The sequence below is a fragment of the Ceratotherium simum genome, chromosome 25 (assembly GCF_057802395.1).
Source record: "Ceratotherium simum simum isolate JZ-2026a chromosome 25, ASM5780239v1, whole genome shotgun sequence".
In the NCBI taxonomy this organism is placed as follows: Eukaryota; Metazoa; Chordata; class Mammalia; order Perissodactyla; family Rhinocerotidae; genus Ceratotherium; species Ceratotherium simum.
The window spans coordinates 12,132,323-12,152,722 of NC_141924.1; the positions used below are offsets into that span (position 1 = coordinate 12,132,323).

The 20,400-nt window shown below is 48.2% G+C and overlaps 1 protein-coding gene and 1 long non-coding RNA gene across 3 annotated transcripts in view; both read left to right on the forward strand.

The window, feature by feature from the left end:
• The window catches only part of LOC147913731 (uncharacterized), a 2,598-nt gene extending 690 nt beyond the window's left edge, over positions 1 to 1,908 (forward strand). The window contains exon 2 of the long non-coding RNA XR_015556357.1: positions 81 to 1,908. This is a non-coding gene — a long non-coding RNA (uncharacterized LOC147913731). The remainder of the gene's footprint in view (positions 1 to 80) is intronic.
• Positions 1,909 to 7,759: 5,851 nt separating this feature from the next.
• ANKRD54 (ankyrin repeat domain 54) lies at positions 7,760 to 20,046 on the forward strand. 2 transcript variants are annotated; one of them, XM_087448932.1, is made up of 8 exons: positions 7,760 to 8,164; positions 9,632 to 9,679; positions 14,617 to 14,715; positions 17,010 to 17,081; positions 17,548 to 17,595; positions 17,669 to 17,793; positions 17,978 to 18,085; positions 18,659 to 20,046. In XM_087448932.1, exons 1-8 carry the CDS (start codon positions 7,840 to 7,842, stop codon positions 18,731 to 18,733), a joined length of 900 nt encoding a protein of 299 aa, XP_087305058.1. In that variant the 5' UTR covers positions 7,760 to 7,839; the 3' UTR covers positions 18,734 to 20,046. The 2 variants fall into 2 exon arrangements, with proteins under 2 accessions (XP_087305058.1, XP_087305059.1); XM_087448933.1 differs by having other exon boundaries at positions 8,017 to 8,164; positions 14,622 to 14,715.
• Positions 20,047 to 20,400: the final 354 nt, after the last annotated feature.

A 20,400-nucleotide genomic window follows, 5' to 3' on the forward strand; every position in this document is an offset into this window, starting at 1 on the left:
CACAACACCCAGTGGAAATCTGGATTCTAGTCACAGCCACTGATTTGCTGTGTGACCAGGCTGTGTCTCTCCCTCTGTAGGCCTCATCGCCCGCATCCTCTTGTCACACAGCCTTCCCAGCTTTCCGAAGCGAGGCACACTCCGCCTCACCTGGTCTAGATTGTAGAATGCAGACCTCCCAGATGTCCGCAAGGCTGGCTCCGTCACCTCCTTCAGCTGTTTACTCTGATGCCGGCGACTCAGAGCATCCTACATGTTTCGAGTTGCAACTTCCCGCCCCAGCTCCCTGTGCCGCGTTTTACTTTGCCTTCATTCTTTGCACTATCACCAAGAGGTGAGACCGTCATGGAACTAAAGCTTAAACTTTAGGGCCTCTCGATTCCCCGGGGTTCTTCCATGGCTCAAGGAGGGCCCCCAGCTATGTGCTTGCGTGGTCTTATGTTTTTGTAAACTTTGCAAAAGTAATATTTTTACTGCAGTCGCTTAAAACCACTCTCTACTCCGATTTCCCCTGTCATACTGCCCCTTGAGTTTAATGGCGTTTGGGATCCAGCTAGAGGAAATCCAGTTGGGAACATTTGAGTTTAGTAGAATATGTTTATGTGATACTGTTCCACGTATAGTTGTTATCACTGGCCTTCCTAGTGTAAGCTGTACCTGCCATCCCCTGTGATCAGTGAGTGTCCTCAATGAAAGGAGTATTTAAGGTTAATCAGGGTACTAGAAAGCTTGAAATTTTATAGTTATATAGGACAAAAATTTCATACAGGTTGTCCCCAACTTTGACAACAATTCTCAAAATGTTCATGACATTACTAAAAAGGAATTGTAAAACTGGAAGAAGTTTTTCTAAATTATTAATAAAAAATTTTGATGGAACATGCTAGAGGATAGACTAAATTATCTTTCCATTCTCATTATGATACGAAATTGTGGTCATATAAAGAGGCGACCAAAGCATAGTCAGCCTGCCAACACAAATAATCCATAATCAATCTATAAATCAAAATTGGGGTGAGTTTATTGTGAGCCGGGTTTGAGGACTGTAGCCCAGGGCCTGCCTTCCCCAAGCACGGAAGGACGCAAAAGTGGGGTGAACAGAGTGGTTATATACCGTCTTGGAACAAAGAGCACACATCACATATGATAGGAACGTCCCTTTTACAATAGTCACAAGATTGCTTTGCTGGCACAGCAGGTCAGTGGTCACAAGGTGAGCACAGCAGGTCGGTAATTCTTGTTTCTAGGAAGAGATGCTTATCCTTAAGGAAATGATATGGGGGAAGATACATCCCTATCTTTAAGGGCATCATTCTTGTCTTTGGGACATTGTAAATGATTAAAGTAGATGTACAATGCATGCTCAAGAGGCCATGACAGGCCCTTTTGGAAAAACAAGGTCAGGCCGAATTAGTTTTGTTTTTTTTTTTAAAGATTTTATTTGTTTATATTTTCCCCCCCAAAGCCCCAGTAGATAGTTGTATGTCATACCTGCACATCCTTCTAGTTGCTGCATGTGGGACGCGGCCTCAGCATGGCCGGAGAAGCGGTGCGTCGGTGTGCGCCTGGGATCCGAACCCGGGCCGCCAGCAGCGGAGCACGCGCACTCAACTGCTAAGCCACGGGGCCGGCCCCCGAATTAGTTTTAAACCAAATGGTTTCCTCATACACTCCAATATATCCTGTTGCTTTTCATGCTTTTCCTGTTGCTTTTTTCAGCCTAAAATAGAAAACGTCTTATGGAGGTGTTTAAGAAAATTAACAAATATGTTTCTTTTCTGGATTTTGTGATGTTTGTATTATTTGTCAGCTTTTTAAAATGACAAATTGCAATTTGTGATTGCATGATTTCTCCCACAATTTGTGTTGTGATTCCTTGTTCTAAATAAATATTCTCTTTCCTACCTAGTTCTGGTTTTGTAATTTTCTGTTCTTTGTTCTTCATGTAAGCTTCAGTCACCAGAAACTTGGATTCTTTGATTACAACCATCTAATATATATTTTATTTATTTATTCATGACTTTCTACCTCTTCCAGAATGTGTGCTCTAACTTAGAGATTAGTAAAGGCTCTGAGAGAACGTTCCTCACTGGCTACTCTTTCTCACCCTCCTTTGTTGGTTTTTTTGTGTGTGTGTGAGGAAGACTGGCCCTCAGCTGACATCTATTGCCAATCTTCCTCCATTTTTTTTCCCCTTTTTCTCCCCAAAGCCCCAGTAGATAGTTGTATGTCATAGTTGCACATCCTTTTAGTTGCTGTATGTTGGACGCAGCCTCAGCATGGCCGGAGAAGCAGTGCGTGGTATGCGCCTGGGCTCCAAACCTGGCCCGCCAGTAGCGGAGTGCGCGCACTTAACCGCTAAGCCATGGGGCCGGCCCTCACCCTCCTTTCTTAAGTCCTCTTCCTCTCTTCAGTCACTAAATAGTGGACTGCCCCTTCTCCCTGGGCTTGGTCTCCTCTATCTGCCATCACTCCCTGGGTGTCTTATCCAGTCCAGTAGGTTTAAATATCATCCATATGCTGTTGACTCCCCACATTTATATCTCCATCCCAGACCGCACTCCTGAGTTGGGCTCAGTGGCCCATGTGAGTACCCGGATGTCTAATGGGCACCTCAAACTTAACATGTCCAAACTGAGCTTCCGATTTTCTGCCTCAACCTTGCTCTTCTCACGGTTTTTCCCATCTTAGTTAACGGCAACTTCATTCTTTCGGTCGCTCAGGCCAAAGCCCTCAGAACCACCCCTGACTTGACTCTTCCTCACACCACATGTTCAGTGCAGCTGCACTTTGTTGGCTCTACCTTCAAAATATTCCCAGACTCTCCATTCTCACCACCTTGTCTCCATCGTTATTGTCCAAGGCACCATCATCTCATTAGTAGTGTAACGGCTTCCTCACCCTTCCTGCCTCCAATTCTCAGTCCATATTTGTAGAATTGCATTTGAATTCAAACTTAGGCCATTGCTTGGCAGCACATTAAGTCTGCTTAGAAATGCAACTTCGACCCGAAAGCAGCTGGAACCCCATTACAGACTATGAAATGTCTGAGCACTGCGTGTTTGATTTTGCAAGGCTCTCTTGTTAATGGAAGCACTACTTCAAAGGGAAGGAAACTGTGGGCAGACCAAAGCTCCTGGAATAATTTTACCTGGGAGAGTTGCTGAGACGATTTAGCAGCTGAAAAGCTGCCCTGTTTCTCTTGATCTTCCTTTGCCTGGGATTTGAGGCAGAAAATTCTCTGACCCAGAAAAGCCATTAGTTATATTTCACAGTCTGCCTGGGCTCTTCAGCTGGGTTCGTTTCAGGCTCCACTTCCCAAGAACCTGTAGTTTGTTTGTAGTTTGCTTACTGTCCTGTTTGTTTCATTCTTCTGAGCATGATTTCACAAGCCCCTGCCCACCCCCTTACTGCAGTGGTCTGTGGGCCCCAAGAGAGCAGTAGCCGAGTCTTTACAAATCAGAACTAGAAGTGTCCTTAGGAATCATCAGGTACAGGATTCCACTAGATAGAAAAAGACAGTGAAGTAGCAGACTGTTTCCTGACCTCATGTTAGGTTGTATCCCTTCTTTCACCACAGACATTGAAGACTATTGTTCTTACCTACAAATAAATATTCACTTCTTTTTCTGAAAACACAGGGCCCTCTCTCTGTAGTCTAAAAGATCAATTCTCAAATTGTTAAAAATATAATTGTCATGTTCTATATCTTGATAGGGGTGGTGGGCACATGAGTGTATACCTTTGTCAAAAATCATTGGCCTTGTACACTTAAAAAGTGGGACTTTTACTGCATGTAATTTACACCTTAATAAAATTGATTTTAAAATTATAAGTAAAATTAACAACAAACAACTAACCAAGAAAATTTTGGAAACTTAAGATGATAGACAAAAGATTAATACCCTTAAGAGATTAAAAACAATTCTCACACTAATAAAGAGTGAGCTTCTTTAGTCGTTAATGAAGGAACCAACAGTATGACAAAGCTGGTTTGGAAAGAATTTGAGGATAGTTAATGGGCAAAGGAAAGCTAAAATATGATGGCTGAGTTAGATCCAAACCTGTTTCATGCTCTACAGAGTAATAAAACCGTAACTGTTGGGGTTATCTCTCCATTGGACACACAAAAATTATTGCACCTTATCAGTTTCCTACAAGTTAACCTCTAACTTGACAGAGTTGTAAAACCTCACTGGGTCCTAATCGATTGTTAAGTTTCTCCAGAGAGTTAGCTGTCCTTTATGTAGGTTTTATTAGAAATTCTCTAGCATGATAATAAAAAGCCACATAATCACTTTGTCATGTTTTCAGACACTAGATAATTTTCCTCTGCACTAGTTTTCATTATTCCACGTTTTAAAGACAAGAAATATTTTAATTTCCTATTAACTGTACTTAAGAAAAACAACAGCACAAGTGTGATGAAAAACGGTAACTGCCTTTGGGCCTCAATGTGGAGGTAACAGAGAGTGGTGGGGACTGTGGCAAACCAGAACACCATGTCCCATCAAAAGGGGACAGTTGCCATGCAGACCCAGCCAGCTGTTGCCATGTGGGAGAGCTGGTCCTGTATTGCCATATCTTCTCATTTTTAACAGAATCTGGAAATAAAACATTATGTGAAAGCTCTCAATTTTTAAATGTTGGCAACCAGTTCAAATTGCTCTAAAATACTGTGAAGGCCAACAGGGGGAGGGAAAGAATGAAAGGAAAGCCAACCTGCTGAATTGGGCCTGAGCCAGTGTCAATAACTGACCTAGAACAATACCTTCTGATGGGAAGACTGAGGCCCAAAGAAGGGAAACACTTACCCCAAAATCAGGAGGTGAGTTTGGGCTGAACCAGACTTAGAACACAAGCCCCTGGATTCCCACAAGGCAAACATTATAGGTACTTTCTTTGTCTCCCACAAACTGCTTCATGTTTTATTTGCCGATTGACCAAATATAAATGACTTGTATATGAATGCTTGCATTCATACCCTTAGGTCAAGTTCAAGCCAGTGTGATGTGCCCACCGCTGTGTAGGATTTGCATGGGCCTTAGCCTGCATCCTACCCTTATTTATAATAATAACGACAATAGCTACCATTTTTTGAGCACTAACTCTGCGCCAAGCTCTGTACTAGGTGCTTTACTCACATTGTATCGTTTAGTCCTATGATAATCACATGATATAGGCACTACCATTACCTCCATTTTATAGACGAGGAAACTGAGGCTTGGAAAGGTAAAGTCACTTGCTCAAAGCCATAGCCCCACATATTTATGGCTCCAAAGTTGATAGTCTTAACCACTGGGCTATGCTATCTTTACTCATTCATTCATTCCTTCAATCAGTCAGCCAGTCAGTCAAATAGCTACAGGGTGCTGGTGCCCGTTGCTGAGCCAGGCATTACGGGGGACTACAACTTCATAGACCCAAGTTCCAGTCGAAAACCGTGAGGCTGAGGCTAACTGGGTCTACAGGCAACATCCTATTCTTCTAATCCAGAATAACAAGTGGTTCTTGAAACACACAGAGGATTGGGCTATGTAATTTAGACTTCAAATTAGAAGTAACAACCACTTCTAGAAATTTAGGGATCCTGTTCAAATTAAAAGATTTGTGACAATGCAAACATCTTAGTAGACCAGATGGCTTGAAGACCAGACCTACTGGTAGGAGGAAGATAACGGTCTTGACTGCTAAGATACAGGGTTTGGACTTTAGCCTGAACTCAATGGGCAGGCAGATCCTAGAGACCTGAAGAGAATTGTGGTTTAGGCAGCATGTGCACCTTGAATTCTGCAAAGAGAGACTGGAGAGAGAAAGACTACTTTGGAGGCTATTACACGGAAAAAGGAGGAATGAATAATAAAGTTATTTTGGGGTACATTCAGCAGGAGGGAGGTAAAAATACCTAGACACCACTTAAACTCTCCAGAGCCAGGTTTCCAGCAGACTTCATTAAAGAAGGCAGTGTGATGGAAAGAGAGGACTTTTCTGGGTTCAAATCCCAGTTCTTCAACTTTCTAGCTCTGTACCCTTGGACAGTTCATATAACATCTCAGGACCTCAATTTCCTGATCTGCAAAGTGGGTATAATAATATCTACCTGCTAAGGCTCTTGTGAGGGAGAACTAAGTGGTATAATGTATATATCAAGCAAGCACTTGGTAAATGATACATGTTCAATGTTTATTTCTTTCCTCTGTTTCCTTCTGGCTACAAGCAGAGCTGGCATATGTCCTTACTGAAGATGGGGCAGTGGAGGAGAGTTCAGATAGACAGCATTTTTCTCCACACATTAACAATGATCAACCTCACAATGGTGTGCTGAGAGCACTGCAAAATCTGAAAGTGCTTTTCAACTGTCAGAGAAAGATTACTTTTTTTGTATGTGTGTGAGGAAGATCTGCCCTGAGCTAACATCTGCCAATCCTCTTCTTTTTTTGCTGAGGAAGACTGGCGCTGGGCTAACATCCGTGCCCATCTTCCTCCACTTTATATGGGACGCCGCCACAGCATGGCTTGACAAGCGGTGCGTAGGTGCGCGCCCGGGGTCCCAACCGGCGAACCCCGGACCGCCGCAGCGGAGCGCGCCCACTTAACCGCTTGTGCCACCAGGCAGGCCCCTGAAAACACTTTTATCATAAGTAGATGTTGACATTTATTGCTAGTGCTGAGACAATCACATGACTTTTCTCCCTGAATTTATTAACATGATGAATGGCATTAATAGATTTTCCAATGTTAAACTAGCCTTGCATTTCTAGGATAAACCCAATTTGGTCATGAGATTACACTTTAAGTGGCTTGAATGAGAGGGAAGAACTCTTGCCTGGACACAAGCCCTCCTCGCAAGAGAGCTAGGCATCTATGAAAAGTCCCTTATTTCTCTGGTTTCAGCTCATCTATAAAATGGGGATGATCCTCCTTTCCTACCTTATAGAAGTATTTGTGGGGCACAGGGTTGTGGAAATTCTTAGAAACAGTGCACCCGTGAGGGTTTGCTAAGCTCATCGTTCAAGGTTTGCGACTTCCCTGTTTCCGGCTCTGACTTCTCCCATCGGACCGTGTGCATCTCAGAGGACACCGAGTCGGATCCTGTGTCCAGGACCTAGCACCGAGAGTTCCCTGGCTCCGACTGAAGCGTCGCTCTGGCGTAATTATATTGAATTATAATTCTCTGTAAATCAGTGATCAACGCCGGGGTTACCGAGAGAACTAAAGGGATCTATCGCATTCAGAAGCTATTACTCCACAGTTCGGTGATAGCCCTAAATTTTAACATAGTCTCACTTTCCTACTTACACTACGCATTTGTGGGAAGTTCTTTTTTTTACGTCCATCGATTTAAAACATATCTAGATCTCTCTATCCCTTGAGTTGGGCTTCTTCACTCTCCTTTGTGATTGGCGGCAGATCATCTTAACGTGATTGGCTAAGGCATCTGCCCGTTATCGTTCCCATGATCCGACGGGGAAAACGGAAAAAGAAGAGTGTCTTAAACTCAGCTGTTTTATTGGCTCCGGTGGATACGTACGGCGAGGGCGTGGGCATCTCCAATTTGTGATTGGTTCTTGTGTCCGTCAGTCACGCTGCCGGAAACCAATTCTATTGCTCGTACCATGCCCGGTGGGCAGTAGGGGGCGGGGTTTAGGCTGGAAGGGTTTTCATTGGCCCGGAACGCTCCAGCTCGCGGCCCGAGCCCGCCCCCCGCTCGGTTGCCGTGGTTGCAGGCCGGGCCCGCCCGCTCGCCCGCTGACAGAGAGGCTTAGGACGGAGGGAAGCGGGTCCGTCGGTCGGTCGGGAACGAGGCTCCGGCGGCCAGGCCGGCGAGGGGCCGTTGCCATGGCAGCCGCCGCCGGGGGCGCGGACGACGAGCCGCGCTCGGGCCGCTCGAGCTCAGATGGCGAGTGTGCGGTGGCGCCGGAGCCGCTGACCGGCCCCGAGGGCCTCTTCTCCTTCGCCGACTTCGGGGCTGCGCTGGGCGGCGGCGCGGGCCTGCCGGGCCGGGCGTCTGGCGGGGCCCAGTCCCCGCTGCGCTACCTCCACGTCCTGTGGCAGCAGGACGCGGAGCCCCGCGATGAGCTGCGCTGTAAGATCCCCGCCGGCCGGCTGAGGCGCGCCGCCAGGCCCCACCGCAGGCTCGGGCCCACCGGCAAGGAGGCGCACGGTGAGCGGCGCGGCGGGAGGCGGGCGGGCCCTGGGCCCGGAACCCGCCCCCAGGCCCCCAGTCGGGGTTCCTCGGACGTCTGAGCTTCGGGCCACAGTGGCCCCTGAGTCTCCTTTCAGCAGTGATAATTATTATAGCTGCTAAGACCGTGAGTGTGAAAAAACGTCTTCCTGCTCAGAGCCAGTCACCCTAGGCTTTTCACACGTGGTAATTCCTGAACAGAAACTTTTCCTGACTCCAGTGTTCATTAGTAGATAAGAAAATGGAGTCATGGAGAATTCTTTTATCAGAGAGAGGAGGCCAGAGCCTGTAGCCGGGTCCTACCAGCTTGTTTAAATGCACAGACCTGGATTGGACTCTTCTACCTCGTTTAGGCCTTAGGCAAACTATAGGACCTTTCAGCCTTAGTTTTCTCATCTGTAAAATGGGTGCAATACCTACTTTACAGGGATGTTGCAAGAGTTAAGTAAGGTAATGAATGTGTAGCTATTATTCTGCCTTTGTTTTGTGCCAAACCCTGTTGGGTGATGTCTAATCGTTTCTAGTCCTGACCATAACTCGTTGAGGTGCAGGTACTGTTCCCATTTTACTGAAGAGGAAGCTGAGGCTCAGAGAAATTGCCTTGCTCCAAGTTACGTAGCTAGAAAGTAGCTGTGCTGGTGGTAGAACCCTGGGTCTGCAGACTCAAACTCCTGCTCGGGTGTGTCTGCTATATTGTCTTTTACATTTTGTGGATGACGTGGAAACTAAAGAGTGAGGACTTCTGGGGTCCCTTCCAGGACTGTGATTCCACCTATATCTTAGTCGAGTTATGAAGATTAAATGAGAATTTGAAAGTGCTGTATAAATCATTAAGTGCTATATGACTGTAAGGAATTGTTATGTATCTGAGTTACAATTTCTGTTCATTTCTCTGATGACAAAGGCATTGCTTTCTATTAGCGTCTAATATAGAGGTAGTGTCATTGTAGGAGAAAAAAATTTCTGCTTAGGAATTAGCACGTTTAAGTAAGTCATTGGGGAGTGGCCTCTTTTGAAGGAGAATATAGGGTTATCTAAGTGACCTGCTCACAGACAGCGTCCAGGTAAACATCTCGTTTTGTCTTTGCTGTAACTCAGGGCTGTCAGGACAGAACTCAGCCTTGTTTTGCAGATGATAGACCTGAGGCCCAGGTGGGTTAACTAACTTGCTCAAGGTCACCCAGTTGCTACAAGTGCCAGAGCCCAAGATCTGGCTCCAAAGGCCTTGGAAGATTTGCTGCAGAATGTGGCTTTTGCACTAGCTGGGCCACGTTTCAATTTTCTCCTTGTTCCCAGGGTCGTGTCTCTTGTAACCTGCCACCTTTCTTTCCCTTTAGATGCTATTCTGGCTGAAGGGTGAGTTAACTAGGAAGCTGTCCACTTTCTGCTTCATCATGGCCGTTGTTGTGTTTTTTTTTAACTGGCACTCTCGCACTCTTTTCACAGCTCTAAAGAGGCTGAGGGACTCGGCCAACGCCAACGATGTGGAAACAGGTGAGTGTGCAGAGCAGGTCTAGTTCCATGGGCTGGTTAGGGAAGGCACTGGTACACCTGGGAAGATAGTGCTTGAATTCAGTCTGCCAGCTCCCCCCTTGGACCGGGCTCATTGTACTTACTGTATAACTGCAGTCACCTTGTGGAAGATAAGTCTGGCTTAGATGCTCACAATTCCCATGCTTCCCTGTCACCAAGAACTTCCTCATGTCATACTGTTGATCTCCCTCTGGGCTCCCTGAGGGTGGGGACCATGCCTGCTTTTGTATTCCTGGCCCCCAGCAGCAGAATAGAACCTTTTTGGGACTTCTGGTTAATGGGAGTGAACACTCAACTTTAACTGCCAGGAGAGCCACCACCTGCCCAGAGCCACCACCTTTCACTGCTCCCTGAGACTTTGTGGTGCTTGTGTCAGTGGTCCTCAAACTTGTTTAGTTGACAGATCACCTGAAAGGCACGGGAGGGGCCCCTGGCAGGCACCACTCTGGTTTGTTGTTGCTCTCCAGCGTTCACTAGCTGGCAGGGCAGTAGCAGCATCAAAGGTACAAGGACGAGTTATAGGAAAATACTTTTAATTTTTTTGTGTGTGTGAGGAGATCACCCCTGTGCTAACATCTGCCAATCCTCCTCTTTTTTTGCTGAGGAAGACTGGCTGTGGGCTAACATCGTGCCCATCTTCCTCCACTTTATATGGGACGCCGCCACAGCATGGCTTGCCAGTACTTTTAATTTTATCCACTGACTTAATTCTGTGAATCAGGGAAAAGTGGTGTATTCGTTTTCTATGGCCGCTGTGACAAATTACCACAAACAAGTGGTATAAAACCACACAAATTTATCATACAATTCTGTAGGTCAGAAGTTCAACACACGGGGCCAACCTGGTGGCGCAAGCGGTTAAGTGCGTGCGCTCTGCTTCGGCGGCCTGGGGTTTGCCGGTTGGGACCCCGGGCGCGCACCGATGCACCGCTTGTCAAGCCATGCTGTGGTGGCGTCCCATATAAAGTAGAGGAAGATGGGCATGGATGTTAGCTCAGGGCCAGTCTTCCTCAGCAAAAAGAGGAGGATTGGCAGATGTTAGCTCAGGGCCGATCTTCCTCACAAAAAATAAAAGAAGTTCAACACATGGGGCTGGCCCAGTGGCACAGTGGTTAAGTTCGCGCACTCCACTTCGGTGGCCCAAGGTTCACCGGTCCGGATCCTGGGCACGGACCCACGTACCGCTCATCAAGCCATGCTGAGGCAGCATCCCACGTAGAGCAACTAAAAGGATCTACAACTGTGACATGCAACTATCTACTGGGGATTTGGGGGAAAAAAAGGAAGAAAAAAAAGGAGGAAGATTGGCAACAGATGTTAGCTCAGAGCCAGTCTTCCTCAAAAAAAAAAAAGTTCAACACAGGTCTCACCAGGCTGAAGTCAAGGTGTCAGCAGGGCCATAGTTCTTTCTGGAGGCTCTAGGGGAGAATCTGTTTCCCTGCTTTTTCCGGCTTCTAGAGGCCGCCCACGTTCCTTGGCTCCAGTGGACTGAGTCTGCACACTGCCATCTCTCTGGTTCCCACAGCAGGGAAAGGTTCTCTGAGTTTAAGGACTCCTGTGATTAGATTGGGCCTGAATAATCCAGGATAATCTTCCCATGTCAAGGTCCTTAACCTTAATCACATCTGCAAAGTCCCTTTGGCTGTGTAAGGTAACAGATCTGCAAACTCTGGGGATCACGGCGTGGCATCTTTGGGAGCCCTTATTTTGCCCACCTCAAGTGGACATCATTCTGTTGGTGGCAGGATGCTATGGTCAACAGATAAAATGCGAGCATGGGATAGGAGAGCTCGGGTACAGCCAGCGTAGAGAGGAGGTCATTTACCTCAGGGAGCTGGGCTATTGCACCGTGGGCCTTGAAATGCTTCCCTTCTCCCTGACACAGCAGCCATGAGCAGGCCTGGAAAGCAGAGGGCTTTTCAGCTCTTTTCACTTTGGTCTCTTTTCCATGAACTTTAACATTTTGGAATATTTTGGACAGCAACCTAGATAGCTTTTCAAGGAAAAATGATAAGTGTTCTCTTTTTAATATTTCTGGTATGTGGCCAGAGAATATTTTAATTATACTTCCCTTCCACAGAAAGTCTAGTTCATCTTGAATCAGGTGTTCACCTGGTGGTTTTATTATTTTGATAGAAATGCTGTAGTTTTCCATTCAGAGCCTCTAACACACTCATCTTCACATCTGAATGGCTCTTAGATTTACCGGGCTCTTGCAGGCCTCTGATGGTGAGATTGGCTGCGGGATCAGCCTCTTCACGCCTTTTCTTTTGTGGTTAGGACTTTGTTTTCTTTCTCTGTGTGTTTATCTGTTTTTTCTATAGTTTAGCAATTATAGTGAACATAAAATTTATACCCCGCTATTGTTAAATCGTAAGTCCTTCTCTATGAATTCACATATTTTAAATATGAAAATAATATACACGTTTAAAATGTTTTGGAAATTAGAGAAATATACAAGAAAAACATCCATAATATCAGCAAAAGAACTAATTTCTATTAATATTTTGGTGAATATCTTTCCAGTCCTTTTTCTTTTGCAGAAGAATTTTCATTATAGGCTTGCAAACTGCTGTATACACAGTCTTGTAGCCCACATAATTTTTTGGGTATCATAAACATTTTTCATAGTCTTTGTAACTGTTTTTTCAAAATGGAAGCATCATTATTTTTCTATATTTATAGAATGAATATACGGCTGTACGATTTTTTTAAAGCTTTTAAAGTAAAAATCAAAAAACACCTTATAATTCCATTCCCCAATTATAACTGCAACTTTTTTGTGTGTGTGTGAGGAAAATCAGCCCTGAGCTAACATCCATTGCCAATCCTCCTCTTTTTGCTGAGGAAGATTGGCCCTGGGCTAACATCTGTGCCCATCTTCCTCCACTTTACATGGGACTCTGCCACAGCATGGCCTGACAAGCGGTGCGTTGGTCTGCGCCCGGGATCTGAGCCTGTGAACCCCTGGCTGTGGAACCAGAGCGCCTGAACTTAACCGCTACGCCACCAGACCGGCCCCTATAACTGCAACTTTTTTTTTTTTTAATTAATGTCTTAATAGCTTATAATATTGTGAAATTTTGGTTGTACATTATTGTTTGTCAGTCACCATATACATGCCTCCCTTCACCCCTTGTGCCTAACCCCCAACCCCCTTGCCCCTGGTAACCACCATACAGTCCTCTCTGTCTCTGTATTGGTTTATATTCCACATATGAGTGAAATCATGTGTATAACCGCAACTTTTAATGATGCACACTAGGCCTTCAAAGGCACAAAGCAAGAGTTATTTAGTCAGTCATATATCTGCACATTGGTTTTTCATTTTTAAGACCATTTCCCAGGTATGGGATTGTTACATCAAAGGGTATATGTATTTTGATGGCTTCTGATAGATGTGGCTAAAGTGCATTCCAAAAAGACTATAACTGCACAAATCACAAGATAGAACAGGCTGTTTTAGCTTGGTTTTCTCTCTTTGATACTGGCTATCTTTCGGTGAATGTACTGATGAATGCTGAGCTAACCTGGAGCTCTTACTTCTCAGAACTCTGCTCTCATAAACCTTTTCCTGCCACCTCTGTTCATTGATTCAGTCAGCCAGCAACATTCTCTGAGCAGGACAATAATATCTTGATCCAAAGTGTTAAGATAAAACAGAAAGCTACAATACAGTTGGAGAAGAAGAATATAAAGTGATACCACTTCCAAACCAAAAACCCCCGAAAAACTGAAGTGTGTGTTTAATTGGAGAGGTGTAAGCTCCGGAGCCAGAGGAACCTGGGTTTATGTCCCAGCTTTGCCTCCTGTGAGCCGGGTGAACGGAGCTTGGGCGCCTCACATCATCTCTCTGGGCTGCAGTTGCCTGGTTTGTGAAATGGACGTGATACCTTGCTGGCTGGTCGGGCACTTAGCAGTCAGGTGTCTGACGCCTGGCTGGTGCTCAGCGTACAGATGCAATTACTCTAAAATAGCACAGCCCGTTAATAGTAGAGTAGCAGGGTGAACAGGCCACTGAGGAGATGCAGGAGAGGGAGTGTCTACCTCGGCTTGAGGAGCCAGGAAAGATTTGTGGAGGAGGAGACATCTGGGCTTTGTCTGGAAGGACTCAAGTCCTTGAGAGGTTTGCCAAGGGAAAGAGACTAAAATGTTGCCTGCTCTAAAATGACGGTTGGCAGCAATTTCTACATTTCAGGTGGATGTGTACATGTAATACATAATGCCTCACATTTTATAATGGCTCCCTACTTTTCAGAGAAGGAGTTTCATGTCCATTATTCTCGTCAGAGCAGCTCTGGAGATTGGAAGGGCAGAGATTATCCCCATTTGCTGGTGAATTGGGGCCCAAATCCAGGCGTTCCTGCTCCCAGCCCAGCTCTTTCCACTACCCCATGCTGTTGTGAATGCACTCCTTCCTTTTTTGCTTAGCCTTGCCTAGGACTTGGTCTGTGTGGCTCCAGAACTCGGGCTCTGTCCACTAGAAAGGGCTGCCTCCTGGGAGCAGAGTAAGCGTCGGCCCACAGCTTGGGCAGCTGTGTCCAGCTGGAATGGATATGTATCCAATTTCAAGTTGAGGGACAGGGCCAAAGTCTATGCTGGGGATTTCTGTGATCCCAGAATTCCTGGCCCTGAGGGTCAAGATCCTTCTGTGACATTCTATCCCTAGACACATAGTTTGAGCACCCAGAATCCACGGCCCTCAGATGAGCCCTCAGGAAACCAAGTCCCTGTCATGGCAGTCCCTGTGGGGCCAGCATCCAAGAGGGACCAGCTCTCCCACGCATTACAGATGCCTTGCCTGGAGGGGCGTGTGAGCATCTGTCTCCACCTGCTGCGACTGCAGCTTAACTCACACTGCCGCTCTCTCCCCTGCCTCCCTGTCTTGCTGGCGTCAGTGCAGCAGCTGCTGGAAGACGGCACAGATCCCTGCGCAGCTGATGACAAGGGTCGCACAGCTCTACACTTTGCGTCCTGCAATGGCAACGACCAGATTGGTGAGTCCTGGGGAGGGAGGAGGGAGCATCCCTGGAGAGGTGCTGGGGGATCATCTGCTGTCTGCACAGCTCGGGGTGCTGGGTGTAAGGAAGACCCAGCAAGATGTTGCCCGTCCCCCTCACTCCCTTCGCCTGTGGAGCTGGCACCACCAGCCTGGGGAAGGGGCAAACCTGAAAGAACGTGATGGACTGCGAGGTTGGGGCCAGACCTTCAAGACATTCAGGCCACACTTACTCAGCGCCAAGGGCAGCAGTGGGACGGCCCTTTTGTTTTTGAGGAGTTTTTGGGTGCGGTACAACTTATAAACAGTGAACTTTCTGTGTGTATACACTGGTGTAACCACCACCCAGATCAAGCTATAGAATATTTTCAGCACTGCAGCAGCCTGCCTCATGCCCCTCCCAGTCCTTACCCCCATGTGGACCTTGTTCAGCATCGATTAGTTTCGCCTGTTTTTGAATTTCATGGAAATGGAAGCAGAGAGTATGCACTCTTTTGTATCTTGGCATCTTTTACTGAAAATTATATCCTTGAGATTCATCCCTGAATGCTGTGTGTCTCAGTAGTTTGTTTTTTCTTACTGATGTACCACAGTTCACCCAGTCTACTATAGACGGACTGCTTGGTTGTTTCTAGGTTTGGGCTATTGTGAATAAAACGCTGTGAACGTTCTTACACATGTGACTTGGTGGATATAAGCACTTGTCTGTGTTAGATATAAACCCACAAGTGGAATCGTTGGGTCCCTAGGGTACACGTACATTCAGCTTTAGTAGATACCAAACTTTATCCCGAGGTGGTTGTACCACATGCACTCCCGCCAGCAGTGGAAGAGAGCTCCACATTTTCCCACGTCCTTGCCAATGCTTGGTATTGTCTCTTTTTAACTTTAGTGGTATCTCATTGTGGTTTGTTTTTTTTTTAAGATTTTATTTATTTTATTTTTTGCCCCCAAAGCCCCAGTAGATAGTTGTATGCCATAGCTGCACATCCTTCTAGTTGCTGTATGTGGGACGCGGCCTCAGGATGGACAGAGAAGTGGTGCCTCGATGCGCATCCGGGATCCGAACCCGGGCCGCCAGCATCGCAGCGCGCGCACTTAACCACCAAGCCACAGGGCCGGCCCTCATTGTGGTTTAATTTGCATTTCTCTGATGGCCAATAATGTTGAGCACATCTTCGAGTATTCATTGGCCATTTTTATATCCTGTTTTGTGAAGTATTTGTTCAAGTCTTTTGTCCATTTTTTTAACAAGTTGCCTATCTTTTTCTTATTAATTTGTAGAAATTCTTTATATATTCTGGACACAAATAATTTATTAAACATAAATGACTTACCTTTCCTGCGCTTGGCTTTTTGTTCTCTGAATAGTGTCTTCTGATGAACACAAGTTCTTAATTTTAATAAATCCAATTTATTAATCTTTTCTTTTTTATGTTAGTATTTTTGTGACTTATTTAAGAAATCTTTGCCTATCCCAGCATCATGAAGGTATTCTCCTGTTTTATTCTACAAGCCTGACTGTTTCAGCTTTCACATTTAGGTCTGTGGTCCCTCGCATTAGTTTCTATATATGGTGTGAGGCTCAGCCTGGTCTCCCTGTATGAGTTAGTCTGCCAGCACGTCCATCTGGGTAATTGATGAGCCCTGGTGATACCACAGCCCACCCTTAGGTGGCCTAGACACTCTCAAGGACAGGGTGCTCAGCATCATCTATTGGTCTAATTCCCACTGGGGCGCTTGGCTGTGGAAGGAGCAGAAAATGCCCTTGAGAGCCCTGCTAGCAGCCATTGCTGTTGGAAGAAGTTTCTTTAACCCTTGAAATCTCAGTCCCGTAACACTTGCATAGGCCAGAGGCCCTCCTGGAATCTTCAGTTCCTGGTCCTCAGAGTCCTGCCTGTGAACCCTGTGACTGACTGAATGAATGAATGAAACAACATAGGGAACCGTGTTTGCTTTCAGTGTTCCACACTTTGTTTTTTTTAAATTTTTTATTTATTTATTTTTTCCCCAAAGCCCCAGTAGATAGTTGTATGTCATAGTTGCACATCCTTCTAGTTGCTGTATGTGGGACGCGGCCTCAGCATGGCCGGAGAAGCGGTGCGTCGGTGCGCGCCCGGGATCCGAACCCGGGCTGCCAGTAGTGGAGCGCGCGCACTTAACCGCTAAGCCACAGGGCCGGCCCACAGTGTTCCACACTTTGAGGGAGCTTCTTTAGCTAGGTTAGGGATGGGGTTAGGGTCCAGTCTATAGAAGCCTCTGACAGCTCCTCTTGGATTTTCCTGTTTCCAGTGCAGCTGCTCCTGGACCACGGGGCTGATCCCAACCAGCGAGATGGGCTGGGGAACACGCCGCTGCACCTGGGTAAGTGCCTGAAAAGCTGCCAAGACACCTTCTCTGCAGCACACACAGGCCCCTTTGCTGGAGAGCCTGAGCCCCCAGGGCCGCACTCCCCCAGTCTGTGTCCCAGGGACCTCCCCATCCATCACTAGTTGGCTGTGCCCTGAGCAGAGCTGAGTTAGCAACCTAAACTGGCTCAGCAGCAGCTCTGCTAGGGCAGGTGAGACCTGCAGCCATTCCTGCCCTGTGGCTGGCTCACACCATGGCTCATGGTGAGGCAGTCCCATCTCCAAGCCTCAGTTTCCCCAGCTGTCCTGGGGGAAGTTGGACTTGATTGCTGAGTCCTGCCCAGTAGCCACCATGGTGATGCCTTCTCAGGAGGCATGACCTGGTGCAGGCACACTGGAGACACAGTCCTGCTCCCTCCATCGGGCACACAGGGCCAAGCCTGGTGGTCCTGGCCTCTCAAGTCCCTGTTCTTCTTCCTCAGCGGCCTGCACCAACCACGTCCCTGTCATCACCACACTGCTAAGAGGAGGTATGTGGGCCTTCCCCTTCTCCTTCCTCTCTCACCCTTGTCTCAGCGTGCTCACCTCCGCCTGCTCCCGCAGGGGCCCGTGTGGATGCCCTGGACCGAGCTGGCCGCACGCCCCTGCACCTGGCCAAGTCGAAGCTGAACATCCTGCAGGAAGGCCACTCCCAGTGCCTGGAGGCCGTGCGGCTGGAGGTGAAGCAGGTGAGTGCCCCTCTCCTGCCGAGCCCGTGGCACCGAGCAAGCCCTGGACAAGTGCTGCCCTCACCACAGACACGCCTGCCTCCAGCGCCTGGCGGGGCTCCTGAGTCGCCTCACACTGACCCCTTGGCAGCAGCATCAGGCCTCTGTGTGCCTTCCAGCAGCTCAGCCGCCACTCTCGTTTCAGATCATCCAGATGCTGAGGGAGTACCTGGAGCGCCTGGGGCGGCACGAGCAGCGGGAACGGCTGGACGACCTCTGCACCCGCCTCCAGATGACTAGCACCAAAGAGCAGGTGAGTGGTTGGTCTACACCCAGGGCCCGGCAGGAGCCTCAGGGCCAGTCCATCCCTGCCCTGATGCAGCCAGACACTCGTAGGAGAAAGAGGCTGTGGCTGTGGGGCTGCAGCCCACTGTGGACCTCAAAGCCTCCGGCCACTTCCTTTGAAGCTGCTCGTGGATCTTCTCTCTGGGGCAGTCTGAGACCAGCTAGTGTCAAGGATTAACCCTTGGTGGGCAGGCCCCGTGGCTTAGTGGTTAAGTGCGTGTGCTCCGCTGCTGGTAGCCCGGGTTCGGATCCCGGGCACCCACCGGTGCACCGCTTCTCTGGCCATGCTGAGGCCGCGTCCCACATACAGCAACTAGAAGGATGTGCAGCTATGACATACAACTATCTACTGGGGCTTTGGGGAAAAAAATAAAAAAATTAAAAAAAAAAAAGGATTAACCCTTGGACAGCTGTTCCATAGTCACAGTGAAGCCACCACGTATCCTGGGAGGAGAGGCAATGCCTGCCCTCCATGCTGGTGGTATTGGGAAGGAGACCCGGGGGCCAGGCCCTGTAACAGAGCTTCCATTTGGTCCTCTAGGTGGATGAGGTGACCGACCTCCTGGCCAGCTTCACCTCCCTCAGCCTGCAGATGCAGAACATGGAGAAGAGGTAGCAAGAGAGGCTCCCTGACTTCCCGCTCTGCCACTGCCCCACCCCTGCCCCACCACTCTCGTTACAAAGCAGAAGCCCGATACCTGGAACATGGGAGCAACACTTGTCTGGTGAGGCCCTCACCTGCGCCCCCAGATGCTGTGGGGCAGGGATGCTCTCTCACTGACCTCAGAGCTGCTCCCAGCCATGCTCTCCGTCACCTCTGTGGGCCGGGACCACCGCCCCCAGCTGCTGCTTCTGGCTCCAGCAGCACTGCAGCCACGCCTCAGCTCTGGCCGATGTGCGCTCTCCTGGCAGGCCTCACTCGTCCCACGGCCCCTGGCACCCTCGGCGGGCCCCAGCCCCTTCTCCATGTTCCTTCCTGGCCATGGGCTTGTTGTAGCCAGCAGGTGTGGGCTTAGGGCCGGCCCCCTGTGGCCTAGGGGGCTTCTCGGCTGGCCCTGCACCTCTCATCAGCACTTAGACCTGTCACCTGACTCTCAAGGAGACATTGCAGAGAGTTTCTCTGGGTGGAAGGAGAGGGTTGGTGAAGCCCAGACTTTAGAAATACAAAGTTAGGGGCAGGCCCCGTGGCTTAGCGGTTGGGTGCGCGCGCTCCGCTGCTGGCGGCCCGGGTTCGTTCCCGGGAGTGCACCACCGCACTGCTTCTCCGGCCATGCTGAGGCCGCGTCCCACATACAACAACTAGAAGGATGTGCAGCTATGACCTACAACTATCTGCTGGGGCTTTGGGGGAAAAAATAAATAAATAAAATTTAAAAAAAAAAAAAAAAGAAATACAAAGTTAGAAAGGACCCTGCTGAACCCAAAGCAGAAAATCCCCAATCCTTTTCCTCTCAATCACTGCAACACCAGGCGGCTGTAGCAGTTCTGCAGCCTAGTTGTAGTAGGCTGAGTAGTGGCCCCCCAAGATGTCCACGTTCTGTTCCCAGGAACCTGTAAATGGTCCCTTATATGGCAAAAAGGAACTTGCAGTTGTAAATAAGTTAAGGATCTTTAGACAAGGTGACTATTCTGCATTATCCAGGTGGGCCTGATGTAATCACAGGGATCCTTATAAGAGGAAAGCAGGAGGTCAGAGAGGAGGTAGGAGATAAGGTGACAGAAACAAGAGGTTGGAGTAATGCGAGGAAGGGGTCACAAGCCAAGGAATGCAGGCGGCCTCCAGAAGCTAGAAAAGGCAGGGAAATGGGTTCTCCCCTCAGAACTTCCAGAAGGAACCAGTCCTGCTGACACCTTGACTTCAGCCCAGTGAGACAGAGTTTAGAATTCTGACTGCCAGAACTGTAAGAGAATAAATTTGTGTTGTTTTAAGCCACTGAGTTTGTGGTCACTTGTTGCAGTAGTGACAGGAAACTGATACACAGTGAAGGCTCACCACTCACCATCAAGGAGGTGCCCCACTCACAGCCCTGCAGGAGCAGACGTTCCCTCTTTTGCAGCGCCCCCCGCAGCAGGGGTCTGCATGCCGCCAGAGGGAGGACTAAAAGGAAGGCACTGCCAGGCCCAGGCCTCTCCCAGGAGACATTTGACTGCAGAGTAGAGACAGGCTGTTTTCCGGGCATCCGTCCGTGTCCACTCTGGCTCTGCCCCACATTCCCTCTCACCAAACTGGAATCCTGGCTACTTTTCAGAGGAGGGGAGCTTGTCCCCCGAATCCCGGCTTGA

Excerpts from the sequence above, each read along its gene's own strand:
- ANKRD54 (XM_087448932.1), top strand. The coding sequence starts at position 7,840 with ATGGCAGCCGCCGCCGGGGGCGCGGACGACGAGCCGCGCTCGGGCCGC. Across the intron at positions 17,082-17,547 it reads GAACACGCCGCTGCACCTGG|CGGCCTGCACCAACCACGTC; the intron begins GTAAGTGCCTGA and ends CTTCTTCCTCAG. Across the intron at positions 17,794-17,977 it reads TGCGGCTGGAGGTGAAGCAG|ATCATCCAGATGCTGAGGGA; the intron begins GTGAGTGCCCCT and ends CTCTCGTTTCAG.